Below are 16,659 nucleotides of genomic sequence, written 5' to 3'. Positions count from 1 at the left end.
TAAGAAATACCTTTAGAAATCTCACATTCAAAATCACAAATTTATATAAAGTTTAGAAAATGCTTTTTTCCTTTTCAAGAGATAAATTTTTATTAAACATTTAGATGATATATGCAGGACAGTACTCCAATAATGGTAATTTCTCAGGACATAGAATTATAGTGATTAATTCTCTGGAAAGATGGGAAATTTTACTTTTATTTCTCTTGATATTGTATCTTTATTAAACTTTTGTGTGGGGGGAGGTAGAAGAGAGTATAGAGGTGATAAATGGTGATGAAAGGAGACTTGACTTGGGGTGGTGAACACATAATACAACATACAGGTGATGTATTATAGAATTGTACACCTGAAACCTATATAATTTTATTAACCAATGTCACCCCAATAAAAAAATAAATAAAAAGTAACGTTTATAATGATTTTAAAATTTCAAAGAGCAAAGTGACTTCAAGCTTAGTTTCCTTGGCAGCAAAAGGTGGAGAGCTCTGGAAAGTTTCTATGGATCTGTATGGTGTTTGTTATTATTGTAGATTCAGAATAGAAAAGAAGCCAAGACTATTCACAGAAGGAAAAGCATAAGTAGGCAATGCAATTTCTAAATAGCAAATGAAGACTATCGTAAAATGGCAAGCTTCAAAAAAACCATGAAAAGAAATCCCAAACAAATTTAGAAAAAGTGCATAATTTGAAAATTATGATTCAGCATAAACTTTATGTCTTTTATGCTGTATAAACATGGACAGACCTTTACAAGCAAATTAATAATTTCTGTATTAGTTATAAGAGGGTGCACTATTTAAAAATTCAAAATTTTAATACCTTTCTTAGTCTCCATAAATTTTTCATAACTATCTGGAAAATCATCTTCTGGCTTAGATTTTTCCACTGGTGCCACAACTGTTTTTCCTTCCTCCTCTTCATCTTCATTAAACCACATTTCTTCATCCTCTTCCAAGGCTTTTGCATCTCTGCGAAATCTGTTACTACGCAATATAGATGGTACACTGTAAGAAACATACCATACATATTGAGTAATGACTTAAAATTCATATGATTAAATTGATAATAATTATGTATGACCTAGAGGAGCTGAAATAATTTTAGTTGGATAATATTTATTAATTAAAATTTATCTTGAGTTACAATATGGAGCAGTAATTTTTCATATAAAAAATTTGGAATAGGGAGAATATCCTACCCTCCTACATATAATCCTGTCCTATCTAATGATGGTAAGAAAATTCCTGGGTAAATTTCAAATCCAACTATATGTGATTTTGGACATAAATTTATATGCTATAAATGCAATATACTTAAACAATACCTGTTCAGTTTCTGATTTTGTCTGTCTTTTTCTTGCTCATATTTAGTCTTCAATCCTTTGAATGTCTGAACATATTCAATCGATTCAAGTGCTTTATAAAAGTTTTCAACTATATGTGCAGTAAGAGACTTGATATCTTCCTGTATAAGCACAAAATTTAGATTTCAAATATAATACAATGCTTGTTAGGAGAAAGACTTAAAAATTTTAAAAATAATTCCAAAACTGATCAAAAAAGGTGTTTCAAAATCACCTTCCAAAAATAAATGTTCTAGTTTCTTTATACATGAGCCAGGACTCCACAGAAAACTTGGAAAAAAGAAGAAGCAATTCACTGGAGCCCTTTTGGGGGATTATAAAGAACATTTCAAAAGTAAATGGATTTAATTTATGCCTTCTGTTCATTTTTCACACTTATGTAGCACTTTACAATTTAAAAAGCACTTTCATGTAATAAGCTTTATTAGATCGATTTTATAGAAAAGAAAGTTGAGGCACTAAGAGAAGTTGAATGGCCTGGTCAAGAGCACAAAACTAATTAGAAAGCAGATTTTGAAATTATATTTTCAATAAACGTTAGGTATTACTTAAGGACTTCTCATTTAACATGACATCCTATCAAAATGGGATAAGCCTTGCCTAAAATATACACATAGATTCCTCAAACTACATTACCTATACAGATCCGATAAAGTATTAACTCGAATAATAGTTTATTCCCCGTCTTCCTTCCAATGGTATAATATTTGTGAAATAAACTGGTAGTAACAACTTCTAAATTCCAAATGAACCATTTTAAATGATCATTGCAATGAATGGATACAAAGCAGGCTCATTATTAAAAATAATTAAAGTTGTGATTCAGGACTTTAATACTATAGTAAGAAATACACAGGCCACTTCTTTAAATGATCCACCATAATCTGACTGCATAAAGGATTTTAAGTCTTTAAATGAGTTTTCCTGGACATCTCAAAAAAAAAAAAAAAAAAAAAAAAAAAAAAAAAAAGCCAAGAAGAAAAATTAGAAATCTATGTAAAATGGTCTGTGTTGTACACTCAACAAAAAGATAAATTTTAGGATTCAATGTACATTTATCAACCATTTGTATTTTCAGAAAGACAAAAATCAACCACAGGGATAAAAATGGGTTTGTCAACCCTATGATTTATTAGTATCTCATTAAAAATTTTAAAGAAAAAAATGTAAAAATAAATCTCAGATTCATTAGAACAGTGTACTGTGAAGCTGGGTTCAGATACTTGGTGACCTTGAGCTAGTTAACAATATTTTTAGAAAAACAAAAACAACAAACAAAACAAAAAACCCCACATTTCCTCTTTTCTAAAGGCTAAAGATAGCAGTTCTATCCTCTTCATCCTTTTGAGTATCATACTCTTGGCAAGTGACCAATATTAGAAAAACAATCCAGTTGCTCAAATAATCTTCATGTGAAAATAGCATGTCATCACTAGAAATCTGATTCGTCAGAAACAAAACTAGAAAATGAATTTCTAGCTTTGACTTGCTTTTTTCAAGTTCTTTCTAACCATGTGGCCACTTTCCCTGGTGGTATCACAAATCTTTTGTTTTCTGAAATTGAGTTGTAACATAACTTCAAACCCTGACTGTGCTCCTAACCAAATGGATGCTCTTGAATAGGTCACTTAATTACTTTGGGCATCTCAAGTCCCTCATCGGTAAAATAAGGCAATTGGAGTAATCCATCTAACTCTCTGATTTCTTCAACTTAAAATTCCATAATAACCTATTTTTATGCATCTCATATGAGTGTCTAACAAAGAAATTATTTTCAATCTTCCTATTCATTTTTATCACTACCCCTACAATTGATCAAAGAGATCACATGAATGGCATGCTTGACTGAAATGTCCACATATGCCAAATTTCATCCTGATACACTTGGCAAATAAATGGAACTAAGAAGATTATAGAATAAATATGGGTCCAAAGACTATGCTAAATTTCTCAATTTAAAATATTAACATCACTAAATATATAATTATTCTACTTTACTAAGAATCATTTAATATAAACTTACCACTCTTATAAATTCAAATAACTCAATAACAGCTGAATTTAACAAATTGTACCGAGTTCCATTATCCAGAAGAGCATTTATAACTGGCTCAAAAAGATTTCCCTTCGTGATGTAACGATTATAAAATTCATCTTTAAGGCCAATTATCCGCCGCATAAAACGAAGAGCACCTGATTAAAAATAAGACGGAATAAGTCAATGGTCTTACTAATATTAATCATTATATAAGTATTTTTACATAAAATGATGTATATAGTCTTTTAGAATGAAAAGCAAAATTGTGCACTAAAAATTATTGGGCTTTGAAAAAAATAGGGAAAGACCACTCAAAACCTGTACAAATTAGTAGCCAGAGCTAATAAAAAAAATCCCCAATAATTGGCTATTGGAAGATAAATAAACTACCTAGGCAGGTAGCTCCATAGTAAAGAGATTAAAAAATACACTAAAACCTCAAAACACAAATGTTGGTAATACTCAGAACAGTGTGGGTATAACAGATAAAATACAAAAGCACTAAAAAATAAAAAAATGTTGTCAAGAAAAATATGTTTATGTAAATTAATACACAAAGGGAATACCACATTTTCCATCATTAGTTTGATAACATTTAAAAAAAAACAGTAACAAACATCAAGTGCTAGAAGAATGTCAAGTGTTTTAATCTTTGGGAAAGAAATCTGGAAGCTGTATGTCTAATTAAAATTTAAAAGGATATATTAAAATACATAAACATTTTGTCCTGGCAATCCCATTATTGGAAAAAATCAACTAGTATATAAAAGATTTACATATTAGACTATTTACTACAGTGTTGTTTGGAGTGGCAAAATACTCAAACAATTTTGCAATCCATGTATTAGAGAATGGTAAAATAAATGTGGAAGAGCCACTCTAAGAAATATTACTCAAGTGTGTTTAGGAAACAAAAATTGGTTCACACCATATCCACTAACCTACAGTAATATTAAGGGACTTGTAAGTATGTTAGTATAAGCCTGTTTTTGTAAAAAAACAACAACAAAAAACCCCATGTGAATATGTTTATGTAAATCTTGACAAGTATGGAAAAAGGAATGGAAAAGAAACAGTATAGGTAGTTAACAGTACAGGTAGAGGCGACTTTAAGGCCTTAAAAATAAAAGAAGTATTAGGGAGATTAACCTTTTCTCTATACATTAAGTTAATGCTTACATTTAAATTATAATTTTTATGCTCAGAAAAAACCCATACAACTCTTTTTACTTGAAAGGAAAAGAAAGCTTATTTATTTCTATTTGCAAGTGAAATTATGAAGAGGAAAGAAAAAATTTCCAAAAATCAACATTGTTGCAAATATTTTACAAGTTCAATAAATAACCTGAGTTACACAACAAAAATATATCAAGGCCCATATCTCAAAAATATAGTCACTACTAAATAACAATTTTATGAAGCAGATGTAAAAGATAGTAAGACTAGTTCTATTAGTAAAATACTATCTTTGCACAGGGATCCCAATTAAGCTAATTGAATCTAAATGTGAACAAATATATGTGGGTGGGGAAGCACTAGGACCTATTCCTCTTATCCATTAAATAAAAGATCAGTATTTCTCATAATCATCTTTTTAATAGCAAATATACTGCTAAAAAATAAATTCACATGGGTAACTTTGGCTTTTATCTCTATTAAAAATGTTGTTCCTTAAAATGATTTACTAGACTGTTCACTTAAATTGTTACTTACACAATGCCAGGAAAGTATGCTTTGAATTCATCAAGACCAAGACTCTTCTTAGCAAGTCCTTGTTCATAATATAGTTTTTTATGTGATATGTGTGATGTTCCACACAAAATGTGAGTAGCTCTAAAATTAGAGCAAGTAGCTGTGCTGTTTGATAATTATCTACAAAGAAAGTCATCACATGAAAGTCAAATACTGCAATACATCTCAGTAAAAAAGAATAAAGCTCATATCCTATATTTTAGAACAAAAGTAAAATTATATTTCCTTCTCATTTTTATATCAATTAAAGAAGCTATAGATTTTTACTTTTTCATTAGGCAGACTCTCCAGAAGCATTGTAAATTTTACCTAGTTACTAGATACTTTTCTAAAGCTCCTGTATATTTAATAATGTTAAGAGGGAGAAAACCCTCAATAAAAGTTTACAAACATGATAATAAAACCCTCAATACACTGAGATTTTCTTGGTAATGTTTCTTTAATACATACTATTGTAGTGGTTAATATTAATAAATCTATAAAAGGGTCCACAGTAAAGGAGAATGTACCTCAAACTTTTTGCCTAAAATGTTGCAAATTTCCCAAGAAAAATTAATATGCTTTCTTTAAAAATATTTTTAAGAAAATAACATTTTTGGCTATTTGAATATCAAGTGAAAATGTTCCATCAAGTTTTTTTTTTTTTTTTTTTAACACTGATCTTTTTAACATCAAACTATAATACCCATGAGAGGTCTACTGAAATATACTAGCTTTATTTTCAAGAGGCTTTGGTTTATACATTCATGGAATGATTTCAAACTGCTTCCAGAGCTCAAAATTGAATATAATTGAAGGGCTTATATAGGTAATTATCTACACCTATTATGAAAATTTTAGATAAGAAAATATTAAACTGTGAGCAATTTATGGAATCACAGTCTTGTAAAATAGAAAAAAAATAACTGACATCACCTGGTACAACTATTTTATTTTTCAGGAATAAATTAACATTCTTTTAAATAACAGGATGACCATTAAATATACAAAATACAATTCTGGTATTTCAAAGATCTTTTCTACTTTAAATCAAGTAAAGAGTCTTACTTGCTCTGGACCAATTTGTATAATAACCAACATTTGAACTAGCACCTTACAATTAAACTATTTTAATTTCTCAATTCCCAAATTTTACTTATAAAAGATTTTGTGGCAATGATCTACCGTGTTAATTAAAATTACTCATCCAATATCTGAACTGTCTCCTTTGAAACTGGCTTTTCTACAGCTTTGATAAACCAGGTAAAACAGACAGGATGCTGGGTACACAGGCATATTTTCTGTACTACCAAGCCCATACCTGGTATGCATGTTACAAGTAAAAGCAAGTGTTTCCACTCAGATTTATAAATAAATTTTAAACACAAGGCTGTTATAAACACTAATTCCTAACTAATTGGTCTTAGTTTACTAGATTTCAAAAATAAGCATAAACTAAATCACCAATGTCCAGATGTCTTCTCAAAAAATATCAAAAAACAAGTTCTAAATCTACAGAAACAAACCAAATTCCAAATGGTTTTCCATTTTTTTTATATGGGAGAAAGAGGAATATTTTTTTTGTAATAAAGAAAAAAAGAGTATTTTTGGATTCTGTTTTTGGTGAAAATATGCTTTTCTTATTAGCTTTGTACAGGTATATTATACTCTGAGGAGGAAAAAGTTTACTATTTGCATTAGTTAATAAAATAAAAACATATACTTACCAGGACAAATCATGCTGTTTTTGTTAGATCCAACTATATTATCTAATAAAAAAATTTAAAATCAGTTACTTCAGTAATAATATCTCATACTTCCCTGGCACTACAATATAGAAAGCACATAATCTCCTTTTATCTACATAATAAACACTAAGAATTAGTTGTTATTATATTCAGTTCAATATTATACCTTTATCTGCAGTCTTTTATAGAACTGGTTATAGACAAGAAGTTATTAAAAGAAAATTATAAATGTTCTGATAAAAAATGAGATTACAACCAGAGATAAGACTGATATGTCAACTTTTATCTTCTCTCAGCCATCCTCCAACAATCTGAATATGTCTATCCATATAGATATTTCTTAAGTTCTATAATAACACAAATGTTAATAATAGATGATTTATGCTTTGATTTTAAAAAAAAAATGTTTTTACTGATTTCAGAGAGAAGAAGGGAAAGGGAGAGAGATATAGAAACATCAATGATTAAAGAGAATCGATCGGGCCCAGCCAGCAAGGTTCAGTGGTAGAGTGTCGACCTATGAACCAGGAGGTCATGGTTCGATTCCCAGTCAGGGCACATGCCCGGGTTGTGGGCTTGATTCCTGTGGGGCATGCAGGGGGCAGCTGATCAATGATTCTTTCTCATCATCAATATTTCTATCTCTCTCTCCCTCTCCTTTCCTCTCTGAAATAAATAAAAATTATATATATGTGTGTGTATGTATGTGTGTGTGTATATATATCCTATATAATAAAAGGGTAATATGCAAATTGACCCTAACAGCAGAACGACTGGGAATGACTGGTCACTATGACACACACTGACCACCAAGGGGCAGATGCTCAATGCAGGAGCTGCCCCCTGGTGGTCAGTGCGCTCCCACAGGGGAGCTCTGCTCAGCCACAAGCCAGGCTGATGGCTGCCAGTACAGCGGTGGTGGTGGGAGCCTCTCCCGCCTTCTCAGCAGCAGTAAGGATGTCCGACTGCAGCTTAGGCCTGCTTCCCGCTGGCAAGTGGACATCCCACGAGGGCTCTTGGGCTGCCAGAGGGATGTCTGACTGCCAGCTTAGGCCCAATCCCCTGGGGAGCGGGCCTAAGCCAGCAGGTGGTCATCCCCCAAGGGGTCCCAGACTGTGAGAGGGCACAGGCCGGGCTGAGGGACCCTCCCGAATGCACAAATTTTTGTGCCCCGGGCCTCTAGTATGTATATATATATATATATATATATATATATATATATATATATTTATATGAATTGATTGCATACAGAGGCAATCAATTGATGTTTCTCTCTCCTCCTTCCTTCCAAAAATATACTCCAGTAAGGATTAAAAAACAAAAAGCAGTGGGCAAAAAAAAAAAAAATTGCAGAATATACAGAATTGAAATCAATGCATATCAAGTTTGAAAACATGAAAAGTAATGCATTATACATGTCATAATAACATAAACGAGCATAGGGGTGATAAACTCCAAATTCAGCATTCCTTGAGGGATATTGGTAGGTGGGGTGGAATGAGAATGGAGAGCCAATAGGAGGTATATGGATGTCTGTCAAGCTATTATCTAAATATTTCTATATGCTGGAAGTGTTTTATTTTAAACTGAATGTTTAAAGCGTATTTATTTTAATTTATGTAAATGGAACCATTCTGCAATAAATTTTTTACCCATTCAACTTTACATTTTTGAGAACTAGTCAGATGACAGATCAATATATATTCAATTATTTTAACTGCCAATATATACATACACCACACTTTAATTTTCCTACCATGAACAAAGCAACAACACTCTTGTAACTGTCATGCATATGCATAAATGTTCCCTAGAATATATACTCAGAAATAGAATTGATGATATTATGTGGGTATGCCTCTTCTACAACTTTATTAGTTTAGTACACATTCTCTTAACTGACTCAAATTAACCAACAGTCTAAGAGAATATGTCCTTCACATATCTCATTTCATAAGTTGAGTGATATTCTGATAAGTCAATGATTTGTTTATGATACTTATATTTGGTAGTATGATTACATTATTTAAATATTGCAAACTGCCCTAACCGGTTTGGCTCAGTGGATGGAGCGTCAGCCTGCGGACTCAAGGGTCCCAGGTTCGATTCCGGTCAAGGGCATGTACCTTGGTTGTGGGCACATCCCCAGTGGGGAGTGTGCAGGAGGCAGCTGATCAATGTTTCTAACTTTCTATCCCTCTCCCTTCCTCTCTGTAAAAAATCAATAAAATATATTTAAAAAAAAAAAGAAAAGAAATATTGCAAACTGATGAAATACAGATTTACAGAATACAGAAATACAGTAGAAATCAATTAATACTGTTGCCAAATGAGATGTACACAACTATGAATACTTAATGGGAAGTACATAAAACCATAGTAGGATTTGCACTTTGCACTCAGACTGCTTAAAAAAAACTTTAGACGGGGTGGGGGAAAAAGGGGGACATGTGTAATACTTTCAACAATAAAGATTTATTAAAAAAAATTTTTTAGGTTATCATTCCACTTCAATAAACTGAAGCCAGAAATTGTAGCTGATGATTTGTGAATATATAAACTACACCAAATAAAGAACTAAGTAAATAGCTTGTCACTTATAATACTTATTTTACTCTTTAAAAACAGAAATCATAAACAGATAAGTAAGAAACCCTACCCTTTTCATATCTGTCTTCTGAAGTATTGGTTAAAAGTGGTGCTGTGAGGACATGCATACAATGGTTGTAGAAGAAATTTAGAAATTCACTTTTTTCAGTTTTCTGAAACAAAGAATTTAAAAAATACTTTATTACCTTTATAATTAATAACATGTCTTCAAGAATTAGCAGTGTGAAAAAAAAATTAGCGGGTCATACACAAACAACAGACACTTTAAGATACTGTGAAAGAACCAAAAAACTAGTTATATTCACCTTAATCTTACTTCTGCAGAATTAAAAAATCAAATCTATTTCATATTACAAATAAAAATGAAAGCAAGAAAAAGATCAGATAGTATTAAAAACATTTGTTTTTAGGTAATTAGTCAGAACAATTTTTTTCAAATATGCTATGATCTGAAATGCAATGAAGAATCTATCAAGCAATATAAGAGCAACTTAACTATTTAAAATTTGATACTCCATATTTCACAATATATCCAAATTTGGAAATTCACCAAATCAATTTATCAAGCCACTAGAAACAGAACAGAATAGAATTTAGATCTACTTTTAAAATGTTTTTGGAAATTTGGAAGATAATGCTTTTTTATTTTCTGGGCTACTAATTTTTTATACAACTGGCCCAATATATTTGTATATAATTTAAAAGTAATACATGTTTTCTAAATATGAGGACATTTTATAAAGAAAAAATATCCCATTAGTTTGAGACAATTACTATTAATATTTTGGGATAGTTTCTTAAGTCTTTCTATTTTCATTGACTTTTTTTTACTATGCAGTTGAGACCATTCAATACACAGTTTTCCATTTTAAAAAAAATTATGAAGGAATGATTTAATAAACAATTCATGTTATAGCTTATATCAATTGTAAGTACTTTTATAAGTATAAATTTATTTAGATAATAAAGAGGATATATTTTTAATGTTTTATTTATGCACTACATAATGACAGTTTGGTCAATGACAAAAAACATACAAGATGGTGATATTCCAAATAGCCTAGGTGTAGTAGGCTATACTATTTAGGTTTGTGTACATGCACTATATGATGTTGCATAATTTTTCCTTTCTTATTATAATAAAAAACCAACAAAACTTACCATTTAACCACCTTTACATTTATAGTTCACTACTGTTAAATATATTCACATTGTTGTATATTAATTTTTAAGAAGTTAACATACTTCTTAAAGGCCAAGGGTCAAAACAGAAGTGCTAACGTTTCACTAAGATTTTATACATTACATGATTGTATTCTGCCAAGCGAACTGTTATAGGAATACCATTGCTACTTGAATACCAAGTATACAAATACGTAACTATTTATTGTTTTTCAATATTGTACACATTTTCAAAATTTCTATATACAATTTACAATTACATTACATTTACAATTACATTAAAAAAAACACCCACAGCTGATTAGATCAAAACTTAAAAAAAAAAAAAGAATCTCACAATAATTTCTTACATTAGTTGTAGCCAGCATGTTCTCTGGATCAATCAGAGTACGAAGAAGTCCCATTAACTGAACAGCACCTCCTAGCTCAGGATCAGTATCACAGATCATTTGTTCAATTACTACATTAATGAGAAGGATATCCTGAAAGAAAATGTTTCCATTAGACCTGGTTTGGAAATATGACAAATATACCAGCTGAAAGAACAAAATTAGAATCACATAGGAAATACCCCACAAAGAATATATGAACTTATTTAAGCTCTTTTCTTCCTAATAATGTTTTCTACAGTTCTATTTAAGCACACTAGAGAGAAAAAACCCACTTATATTAAAAAAAAAAAAAGCAGAGCATGCTACACCTTACGATACCATTAATATAAAGAAGTGGAAAATAAAGCCATTTATCAGTGATTCTAGTTCACTGGAGGTTCTAACATTCTTATTCTAAGTTTCAGTGTCAGGTATGAATTTAGAAGTTGACTAAACAAGCAAGATTACACAGTGATACCCTCTCCACTCCCAAACACAGCTTATCTCAGCTTCTAACTAGAAAATCCTGTCTAGTAAAAAAAAAAAAAAAGAGAGAGCGAGAGAAAATAACCCAGTACACAATTCTCCACATGTGAATGGATGCACATGTTATATAATGACCTAATACCAAATAAATTTATTGTTATATTAGCAACATGCTCTTGGGTCTTAATATACAGAGCTACAAAGCAGCTTGCAGCTACAAAGCAGCTTCTGCTTGTATTTTAAAAGCAGAAATCTTAAGCATTAAATTAGGATACAAACTGATTGTTCATGTCAAAAAGTTTTGACATCAACTCCGTGGATTTGAAAGTATGTTTATTATTGGGGGAAGAAAGGTAGTAACTGAAGGAGATGAAATAAGGGAACTGCATGGAATGAAGATAAATGTCTTAAATTGGGAGAATTCTGGAAAGTAATAAATAGAAAGCTTCAGAATAAAGCAGTCTATGTTATTATTTTGTTTTGCTAGCCCTGTCCAAACTTAATATACTTTTATCCAAAAATAACATATCCCTGTGAATTGTTTATTTATGAACTTAAAGCAATAAAGAACCAACAAAACCATGTCATAGCAACTTAACTGCTTAAAATTAGAACCCTAGCCTGACCGGTGTGGCCCAGTGGTTGAGCATCCACTCATGAACCAGGAGTCACTGGTTCAATTCCTGGTCATGGCACATGCAGGGGTTGCGAGCTTGATCCCTAATAGGGGGTATACAGGAGGCAGTCAATCAATGATTCTCTCTCATCACTGATGTTTCTATCTCTCTCTCTTCTTTTCCCTCCCTCCTTCTAAAATCAGTAAAAATATACTTAAAAAAATATTAGAACCCTACCCTCTAACATGTTTCCAAATTTGAACACTAATAAATAAATTCTATCATGGCAATAGAGACAGAATGAAATTTTTTCAGAGGAAATAAATTTTTTAAATTGTATTATAATTTACTAGAGGCCCGGCGCACAAAATTCGTGCACTGGGGCGTGGGGGTTCCCTCAGCCCAGCCTGCCCCTCTCACAGTCCAGGAGCCCTCAGTGGATGTCCTACTGACGGCCACAGTCTGGCAGCAGAGGCTCGGAGCAGGTGCTGTGTGTGTGAGTGTTTGTGTCTGCTGGGGGCCTGCCCCCAGCCACACTGTGGAGGCTTGGAGCAGGCGCCCCTCTGTGTTGATCTCTCAGGCTCCTGGCCTCCACTGCGTGTTTTTTTCTCCCTTGAGCTGTGGCCAGGGTGGGGTGCTGCCATGGCGATCCCAGGAGCAGGCCCACCTGGGGGCCAGCGGCCCTCTTCACTTGCCTGCTCTGGGATCACCATGGCGATCCCAGGAGCAAGCCCACCTGGGGGCTGGTAGTCCTCCACACTTGCCTGCTCCAGGATCGCCATGGCAGGCCCACCTGGGGGCCGGCCGCCCTCCGTACTTGCCTGGAGCAGGCCCAGCTGGCAGCGGGGCTTAGGCGGCACACGGGGGTCCCAGCTGGGGGCGGGGCTTAGGCTTCGGGGGCTTAGGTGGCACAGGGGGGTTCCGGCTGGGGTGGGGCTTAGGTGACGCGATCGCGCCGCCTAAGCCCGGCCACCCAGGGCCGCACACAGGGCCCAAATGGCGTCTGGTGCTGGCCAGCCCTGCCTGCAGTATGCAAATTAGCCAATGGGAAGCGTAGTGAAGGTACGGTCAATTACCTTTTTTGTCTTTTATTAGATAGGATTCGTATTACAACTATAAACCTACTTTTGCCCATCCTGTATTGTTTTACTTTGCAGTGTTCCATTAATTCATGTATGCTTTCTTCATTTTTTTTCATTCTCATGTTCTCTGATTTTTTTTTCTATTGCTTGATCGATTCTGCTGTAGAAGCTATTTATTGATCTTTTTCAGTTCAGTCATTTTATTTTTCAGCTCCAGGATTTCCTTTGGTTCTTTTCTATGGTTTCTATCTCTTTGTTGAATTCATTTTGTTTATGTATTGTTTTCTTGATTTCATTTAGTTATCTAATTGTCTTCTTGTAGCTCACTGAGCTTCTTCTTTAAGATAATTATTTTGAATTCTTTGTTAGGCAGTTCAAAGTTCTCCATTTCCCCCCAAATTTACTTATGTATTTATCTTTAATTCTTTAAATGTTATTTTTCAATTATAGTTAACATTTAATATTATTTTATATGAGTTTCAGGTGCACAGCATAGTGATTAGACAATCATATAATTTACCAAGTGATGCCCCCATTAATTCTAGTACACATCTGGCACCATACATAGATAGTTATTACAATATTATCAACTATATTCCCTATGCTATAGTTCTCCATTTTTTTAGGGTCAGCTACTGGAGCTTTATTTTGTTTCTTTGGTGGTGTCAAATTTCCCTGATTCTTCATGAACTCTATAGTTTTGTGTTGGTGTCTGCACATCTTAAGAAGCAGTTATCTTGCCCAGTCTTTACAGACCAGAGGATCTTTCTCAGCATAGTTCTGTATTGGCTTGGGGAAGGAAGGACGTGGGTAAAGTGAAACTGTTATTACCCCTTCAATGCATCTTTTCTCATTTCTGTGCTCCACCAAGGTGCTATAACCTCTCACCTGGATTCTGTAAGGCATGCTTCATTTCTTAATTAACACAATAGAGTAAGCCTGGTGAACTGAATAAATAGCTAAATCAAAAGACCCAGCCTCTAAATGCAGTACTGCCATAACCAGCTATCTAAGTGGCCCTATTAAATCCTCCAGGCCTATTTCTCTAATGGCATAACAAGGGAACTGGAACAGAAGATGACCAAAATTGGGACCACTCTGTCAAAATTCAAGCTAGCATTGCTAATCGTCTGCTAGAGTTCTTTACTGACAGTAAAACACAAGCACAAATCCAATTTTCCTTAATCTGCTTATCCAACAATGTCATTACTTAGGCTAGAAAACTCATGCTCAAGCAATTGCAGCAAAATAACAAATATGTTAAGACAAACTACCAGAAAATTCCTTCAGATGTCAAATGATAACTTGATCTAAAAATTTACAGCCGTGTTTGGGGGGTTCAGTTAGTTGGAGCTTGTCCTGTACACCGAAAGACTGTGGGTTCAATTTCCGTTCAAGGTATATATCAAGGTTGTGGGTTCAATCCCCAGTGGGTATGTGTAATAGGAGGCAGCCGATCAATGTTTCTCTCTCACATCGATGTTTTTCTCTCATATCAATGTTTCTCTCTTTCTCCAAAAATAAAAAAATATATATCCTCAGGTAAGGAAAATACATACATACATACATGTCATTACAGAGTAAGTGCAATGAATTTATTGCAATGCTGGGGCATCAATAAATATTTTAGAGAACACTCTTTTAAATGTATAGTCTTAAAATAATTCCCAAACTTCCTTCCCATTAATGCTTGCTTATCCCTATGGTCTCTTTTTGTTTTATTTCTTTTTATATATACAGTACCACCATAGTAGCTCCTGCAATTATAACCCTCAAATGAGAACCAGCCTGTAAATGGCAGCATCATTTACCTGAAATGTTCTGACATAGGTTCAAAATCCATGGTCAGCAAACTACAAAACTACCTGGCTAATTGCCTATTTTGTACATATACTGGAACATAGCCAAGCCTACTCATTTTCAAACTGTCTATGGACAGTTCTTACTATAGTGGCAGGGTTAAGTAGTTTTGACAGACCATACAACCCAGCAAGTCTTATTTACCTTAAGGATATTGCAGAAAAGTTTGCGCATTCCTTACCTAAATAACATTTCAGTGAGTAACTATAGTTTCTAGGAGATATTTCAATGTTTTAGTTATTTCTAAATCAAAGTTTTAGAGAAATGATACTCCCATTTCATTATACTCGAAACTCATACTATTCTTAGAAGCAAACACTTAAAAAAAAAGTCTATGTAAGTGGATTTAAGAATTTTGCTATACTGTGAAAAATATCCAGATTAAGAGCTGACATCTCTATTTTCTGATTGGGAAAGCTAGAGAATAAACTTTATTTCATTGCTTCTAAGGAAAAATAATTTAACTTCTTAATATTGAGATATATTTTATAATCTATGGAATTAGACAGTTACTGTCAGCACAGTGGCAATCATGACAAAGTTATATGAAAATTTTCCACTGACACTTTGAGTGGGGGGATGGGGGGATAATGGGGCAAAAAGGACACATATGTAATACCTGAATCAATAAAGAAAAAAGAAAACATTAGCTATATATAGTAAATAAGAGAAGGAAGAATGGCAAGGGCAGGAAGAATATTCTGAAGTAGAATAAATAACCGATGGATGTTGTGAAAACATTTCCATTTAAAAAAAATATATAAATATAATAATTTTAAAAAAAGTCATGCACATGAAATTTACTCTGCAGCAACTTGAATGAAGGCTACAAATATAGAACCAATAGTTCTTTCAATTCATTCTCACATGTTAGAAAAAAGAAACAATAGCTCCTCACATCAGACAGAAGAACTTAATGGTTCAACTCCTCACATTTGTGGAATGGCAAAACAGCCTAGACAAACAGAGCCAAAACTCTTTGTAAAGTTGGGGGATTTTCTTGATATGACACACTGAATGAAATGTTAGTTCTGTACTATTCCTGAGACAAAGACATAACCTAAAGTGAATCAGGAGGAAACATTAGACAAATATAAATTGTTGGATACTAGACCAGAAACTTTCCGTTTTTGTCTAGGGCCCTAGACTCTAGTCTAGGCTAAAAGGGTATTACTGGGACAAGTGACAAAATCTGAAATTAGGGCTGTAGTTAAATAAAGTAAAAATGTTAAATGCCTGATTTTTATAATTATAGTGTGGTTATGTATGCAGAGATTTTAGTAGATAGACACTGAAGTAAATAGGGATAAAGGGATATCATGCCATCATTTCTGTACTTTATTCTTCAATGGTTCAGAACAAAAATAATTTTATGTATATGTAAATGTGTATATACAAATATGAGGAAAGAAAAAATGATAAAGTAAATAGGAGACAAAATGTTAATAACTAGGGAATCTGGGGGAAGTGTATATGGGAGTTTTTTGTACTATTATCACTTTTGTATAAATTTAAAATTACTTCAAAATAAAAGATTAAAAAAAACTGATGCAATTTTAGGAAATAAA

General features: G+C 32.9%; 1 protein-coding gene across 11 annotated transcripts in view; it reads right to left on the bottom strand.

The window, feature by feature from the left end:
• Window positions 1-16,659, bottom strand: part of PPP4R3B (protein phosphatase 4 regulatory subunit 3B) — a 48,230-nt gene that overhangs the window by 7,218 nt on the left and 24,353 nt on the right. For 6 of the 11 annotated variants that reach the window (XM_006083318.3, XM_023746696.1, XM_023746707.1 and 3 more), the window contains 7 exons: window positions 11,026-11,157; window positions 9,543-9,645; window positions 6,863-6,904; window positions 5,118-5,276; window positions 3,390-3,559; window positions 1,328-1,467; window positions 823-1,007 (listed from right to left, as the gene is read on the bottom strand). In XM_006083318.3, the coding sequence (XP_006083380.1) occupies window positions 823-1,007; window positions 1,328-1,467; window positions 3,390-3,559; window positions 5,118-5,276; window positions 6,863-6,904; window positions 9,543-9,645; window positions 11,026-11,157 (931 nt within the window). The remainder of the gene's footprint in view (window positions 1-822; window positions 1,008-1,327; window positions 1,468-3,389; window positions 3,560-5,117; window positions 5,277-6,862; window positions 6,905-9,542; window positions 9,646-11,025; window positions 11,158-16,659) is intronic. The other 5 variants (XM_023746698.1, XM_006083319.3, XM_023746718.1 and 2 more) reach the window with 3 other exon arrangements.

This window comes from Myotis lucifugus, unplaced genomic scaffold, assembly GCF_000147115.1.
Source record: "Myotis lucifugus unplaced genomic scaffold, Myoluc2.0 scaffold_6, whole genome shotgun sequence".
In the NCBI taxonomy this organism is placed as follows: domain Eukaryota; kingdom Metazoa; phylum Chordata; class Mammalia; order Chiroptera; family Vespertilionidae; genus Myotis; species Myotis lucifugus.
This window is presented reverse-complemented; position numbering and strand designations above follow the sequence as displayed.